Source organism: Orycteropus afer, unplaced genomic scaffold, assembly GCF_000298275.1.
Source record: "Orycteropus afer afer isolate SDZICR_OR568_19922 unplaced genomic scaffold, OryAfe1.0 scaffold00694, whole genome shotgun sequence".
NCBI lineage: Eukaryota > Metazoa > Chordata > Mammalia > Tubulidentata > Orycteropodidae > Orycteropus > Orycteropus afer.
In genome coordinates, this window is record NW_006922281.1 from 257,848 (window position 1) to 263,502 (window position 5,655).

At 59.5% G+C, this 5,655-nt stretch overlaps 1 protein-coding gene across 1 annotated transcript; it reads left to right on the forward strand.

The window, feature by feature from the left end:
* Positions 1-1,470: 1,470 nt before the first annotated feature.
* LOC103211098 (alpha-1B-glycoprotein) lies at positions 1,471-5,538 on the forward strand. Its single transcript, XM_007957019.1, has 6 exons — positions 1,471-1,655; positions 1,971-2,137; positions 2,362-2,634; positions 3,357-3,629; positions 3,871-4,167; positions 5,021-5,538. The coding sequence occupies exons 1-6, from the start codon at positions 1,471-1,473 to the stop codon at positions 5,536-5,538; spliced, it is 1,713 nt and encodes a 570-aa protein (XP_007955210.1).
* The last annotated feature ends 117 nt before the right edge of the window (positions 5,539-5,655 follow it).

Consider the following 5,655-nt stretch of genomic DNA (forward strand, 5'->3'; position numbering starts at 1 on the left):
AGTTCTTCTGGTCTCATAGTTGTATAGGTTGCAGATCGGATGGTGTACCAGTCGCTAGGACTGATTGTTTCCATTAATTTTGGTTTTCTTCTTTCTTCTCGACGAGGAGAGACCTGTTGTTGCATCTAGATGGCAGCTTCCTGCCTTTTAAGGTCCCAGTCACTACTCGCCAAAGTAGTAGGTGGAACAATGTTTTGTATAGTATGTTATGCCAATTGAGCTTGATGTCCCCTGCGAAAGCCATGGTATTTTTAATTACCCCATGTGTATGTGAAAGTTGGACAATGAATAAGGATGACCAAAGAACTGATGGCTTTGAATTACAGTCTTGGCAAAGAATATTGAATATACCATGGGCTGCCAGAAGAATGAACAAATCTGTCTTGGAAAACGTACACCCCAAATGCTCCCTAGAAGCAAGGATGGCCAGACTTTTTTTCACGTATCTTGAACATGTTATCAGGAGGGACCAGTCCTGGAGGACATCATTTGGTGAAACAGGGTCAAAAGAGAAACACCGTTATGAGATGGATCGACACAACGGCTGCAACGATGGGCTCAGGCACAGCAATGACTGAGGATGGTGCAGGACCGGGCGATATTTTTGTTCTTTTGTACATTCGGTCACTATGAGTTGGAGCCTACTTGATGGCACCTAACAACAGCGACATTATGGAAGAACACGCAGTCCTGTATCTTCCGAAGTACTGAGAATCCCAGTCTAGCCATGCTGACACCTAACATTAACTCCCACAGCCCAGCTGCCCATTCCATTCAGCAGAAGCCCCCACAGGGCCCACCAGGCCCAGCGTGACTAGTCCCCATCATGTCTCCGAGCTCCCCCACCTCTCTGGCCCTCGCCTCCTCCACTCCTGCCATCTGGCCTTTGCATCGGCTCTTCCTCTGGCTGTCCACACGGTTCCACCTACTGGCCTCAGATCTCTGCTCCTTGAGAAGCCTTCCCTGCCCTTCCAATCCATTCCCGCTGCACCCAGTGTCTCCCACATCACTGGGGTGTATGTCCTTTGCAGCACTTACTCTCTGCCTTCTCCGTCTCCCTCACCAGACTGGGCTCCCTGTGGGCTGGGCCTGGGTCAACATCTTCCTTCTGTGTTCCCTGTGTCTGGCACACAGCAATACTCAATAAATGCCTGTGGGATGAATGAATGAAGGCAGGGGATGGGAGTGGGAGTGCATGAGCCGGGAGGTTGCTGTGGGCACCGTCCTAGAGGGAAGCCCTGCTGGCACAGTGGTTAAGAGCTCAGCTGCTAACTGAAAGGTCGGTGGTTTGAACCCTCCAGCTGCCCGGTAGAGAAATGACCTGATAATGTGCTCAGTGGAGACTATGATCTGCGGCCCTCAGGGTCAAGGCCTCTGTCCCCGGTGTCACCCTGGGCCACCCAGAGCTGTGTGGGGTGACTCGGCTGAACTCCGCGACCACAGAAAGCAGCTGGGAGGACCTCTGGGGCCATGAGGGTCTCAGCTTTGTGGGCTGAGAACAACACCCCTGGGGCAGGGCCTTTGCTGAAGCCTCCCACTGCTCCCCTGGCCCGGCCCGGCCCCACTGCCACCATCCTCTGTGACCACTCGGACCATTGCAATAACCAACTTGATGAACTCCCTGATCACCTGGATAAGTTAGGGGTCTCGAGAGGGTGAGACTACCCTGGAACATAGGCCTTCAAAGGAGCCCTGGTGGCACAGCAGTTGAGCACTCAGCTGCTCATGGAAAGGTTATGGTATTTAACCCACCCAGGGTCTCCACAGGAGAAAGGCCTGGTGAATGGCTCCTGTAAAGATCACAGCCCCAGAAACCCTGTTGGCCAGTTCTACTCTGTCACTTGGGGGCACTAAGATGTCAGAATCGATGACACACAGCAACAACATTGTTAATTATTGTTACCGCTGAGAATCCTGAGGCCAATTCTGGTTGGCCTCCTGAGGAACGCCCTTTGTCCCCACCCCCACAGGCCCCTGCCCTCGCCTTCCTGGGAACAGGAGGTCAGTGCCCCATGCCCCCTGCCCTGCCTCCCCACTCGGCTTTATCACCCTGGACGCCCACCTCAGACGCGCGCCGGGCAGCTGGACAGAGGACTGAGCACCATGTCTGTGCTGGTGGCACCCTTACTGCTGTGGGGTGAGGTGCCCTGAAGCCCTGGGCCCCTCAAGTGGGAGGGGGTGGGACGGGCCGGAGCGGGGCTCTCACCAGTGTCGTCTCCACAGGCCTTGCCCTGGGTCTAGCCATTGAGGCGGCCACGTGTGAGTACCGGGGCTGGGAGCTGGGGGGGGGGGGGTGGAGTACGCACAGCAGATGAGCCCCTGGTCTTGGGGTCGTCACGTTAACCCCTGTCCCCTGTGCAGATGTTGAGACCCGGCCAAACCTATGGATGGAGGCTGGATCGCTGCTGGAACCCTGGGCCAACGTGACACTGACATGCCAGGCCCGCGTGGCCAGTGTGGGCTTCCAGCTCTTCAAGGACGGGGTGGCCCAGGACGCTGTGCAACGACTTGGTCTGGAGCACCGGTTCCCTCTGGGAGCAGTGACCAGTGAAACCCGTGGGCTCTACCGCTGCAAGACAGACATGGGCCAAAGGTGGACAGAACTGAGCAACCTGGTGGAGGTGTCTGGGGCAGGTGAGCAGGGACCCGACAGGGCTAGGAGGCAGTGGGGCGGGGCCTGCGGGGGCCTCTCTTCCCCTACCCATCACTCTCCCTGTCCTGGTCTTCTGCCCACCTCACTGAGGAGCCTTGGTTTCCCCATCCATAAAGTGGGAGATATTCCTACTGATCCCGGCAGTTGTGAGTAACAAACAAGGAAATCCCTGAAAAGGCTTAACGCAGGCCTGGGTCTGCTTTACGCTCCTCTTCGCCTGCCCTGCCTCTTTTCCCCACGAACGCCCTCTGTCTCCCCAGATTCCCTCACATGAGGGAGGGGTCCAGGTGCAGTCTGACTATCCATCTTCCCCGACTCCCACAGGACAGCCCATCCTCCTTACCCCGTCTCTGGGCACAGACCACTAACTCTAGATTTGCCTCCACCCAAATACGAAGGAGGCTGAGAGACCAAAGAATGAGGCTGGCAGTTCCAGATGTACAGGAGGTAATCAAAAGGCTTGCTTATGAGGCAAAGCCTGGATGGTGGCAGGGCACACTTGAGTCTCCACGCCCCCCAGAGGGAGAAAGGGGCTTTTATAGCTTTGATGAACAAAGGTGCCTTCCCGCCAAAACCTGGCCCTGCCAAGCCACTGCAGCAGGTGGAAGTGGAAGTGAACGGGACGTGAACGGGGAGTGACCAGGGAAGAGCACAGCCTCCTCCAGCCTCGCAAAGGCCTGCTCCCCTGCACCCCATTCTGCAGACTCCCTGGCCCCACCCTCACTCTCGGCCGAGCCAGTATCCTGGATCACTCCGGGCCTGAACACAACCCTGGTGTGCCGCGGGGTGCTGCGGGGTGTGACCTTCCTCCTGAAGCGGGAAGGTGATGATGCGTTTCTGGAGGTGGCCGAGGCCCCCGAGGAGACGGAAGTGACTTTTTCAATCCACCACCCTGGCAACTACAGCTGCAGCTACCGGACTCACGCCGCAGGCAACCCCTCGGAGCCCAGCAGCACCGTGACCGTCGAGGAGCGACGTGAGTGCATGGACCACCCTGGAGGGCTTCCTGGGGTGGAGGCTTTGAGAGGGCAAGGCTCTTTGCCCCACACCCTGAATACTCCTCCCACCCAGGATGGAATCAGAGAAGTGTGGCCATACAGTTGCCTGGCCTTGATAGTTGTGTGGGAGTTTGCCACGAGGAAGGGTGTTCTGTGGGGGGCAGACTGTAGTTTCCTGTGACGGGGGCTTGTTCCCAGATGACCCTCTCTGCTTTGCAGTGGTACCACCCGCACCCACAATGAGCTTTGAGGGAAAGGCCACTGGGGTGCTACAACCTGGTGCCCTGGTGCACCTCCGGTGCGTGGCGCCTCTGGTCGGTGTGGACTTCCAGCTGCGGCAGGGGGAGACCGAGCTGCTCGTAAACGGACACAGCACCACCCCAGGGCACATCACCTTCGACATGAACATGGCGACACCCAAAGACAGTGGCCTCTACACCTGCCGCTATCGGCTGTCTGGCAAGGACACAGCCTGGTCCGTGGACAGCGCCCCCGTGGAGCTGCTGCTGAGGGACGGTGAGCCTGGTGGCTGTGGGGATAGGGCGCAGCTGGCAGGCTGAGGCAGCTCTGTTCTCGGGGCTGGGGTACAGGAGGAAAAGGCATAATGGTGGGTCCCACTGGAGTGTGGGGTCCAATCCAGACTCACCTGCTGAGAAGGGGCTGACGACTACAGCAACCTCGAGGGTCTGCCACAAGTTGTTGGCCACAGGCCACACAGATGCCACCTCCCCAGAGTTCCTTCCAGTCCCCAGGCCCCAGGCTGAATGGGTGGGCACTGAGGCGGGGCTGCAGGCATTGGTAAGGGCAGGCACGGTCAGCTCCAATCAAGGGTCAGGCTGGCCAGGGAGGCACAGCTCTTCCATCCACTCCACTTCCTGAGTGTGGTCACTATTTGAGGAGCGTGGATTGAGCACTGGACTTCGAGCCCCGAGCACCTGCGTGTTCTCAGCTGCCCCTGGAGCTGGCTGGGCACCTGGGCAATGCCCAGCAGATGGACACGGGTGAAGCTAGAACTAAACACCTGCCTTGTAGAAGTGCCAACTGGTGACAAAACCCCTTATCTGTTTTTATAGACAAACAAATAAGCAACAGTGTAGGGGTGTGTGTCTATGTGCGTGTGAGAGAGAAACAGACAGACAGAGACAGAGAGAAGCAAGGAGGGCCTGGGTCTGGAGTCCCAGGGGGCGGTATTCAGCCGCGTAGAGGGACCGGGCGGATGTCGGACCCGAGTGATGTTGACCTCCCATGGGACCCCGCCCCGCGCGGAGCGTCCGAGGGCGCACGGAGGAAGCTGTGGCCCTGGGCTAAACCGAGCGGCGTGGGGGACGCGCCAGCTTCCGGGCCGCACAAGCCTGCCACCTTCCCGCAGGGACGCTTCCTGCGCCGAAGCTGCAGGCCGAGCCGAGCCCCAGCGTCGCGCCCGGCGCGCTCGTGCGGCTGGAGTGCCACGCGCCCCGGGCTGGCCTGCGCTTCGCCCTGGAGCGCGAGGACGCGCGCGGCCACCGGCTGCACGGCCTCCTGAGCCCCACGGGCGCCGTGGCCCATTTCGAGCTGCGCGACGTGTCGGTGCAGGACTCGGGCAACTACAGCTGCGTCTACTTGGACCCCACGCCGCCCTTCGCGGGCTCGGCGCGCAGCGAGCACGTGGAGCTGCGCGTGGACGGTGAGCGCGCGGGGCGCGTGTCCGAGGGGCTGAAGCGGGCGGCGCCTGCCTTCCCTTGGGTGTCAGAGAGAGTGAAACGGGTGCTCACCTTCCCTTGGGTGCCGGAGTGCGAGCTGGGTTCTATCCCGACCCTGCTGACTTCTGCAGTGCAATGGGGGGCTGGTGGCCCAGACTTCTGGCGACGCCTCCCTCCTCGGCTCATTTCCCACGGCGGCTGCGTGTAGTGACCACGCGGGAGAAAGCGTGGAAGCAGGACTCAGCTTTTCATTCGCATTCCCGCCTGCTTTGCACCCTCTCCCGGGCCTCAGTTTCCCTGTGTAAACACGTGCAGGCTTAGGGCC

Bases quoted from the DNA above. Each gene is read 5' to 3' on its own strand.
- LOC103211098 (XM_007957019.1), top strand. From the start codon at position 1,471: ATGAGGGTCTCAGCTTTGTGGGCTGAGAACAACACCCCTGGGGCAGGG. The intron at 1,656-1,970 runs GTGAGACTACCC...CCACCCCCACAG, and splicing joins AAGTTAGGGGTCTCGAGAGG to GCCCCTGCCCTCGCCTTCCT. The intron at 4,168-5,020 runs GTGAGCCTGGTG...ACCTTCCCGCAG, and splicing joins GGAGCTGCTGCTGAGGGACG to GGACGCTTCCTGCGCCGAAG.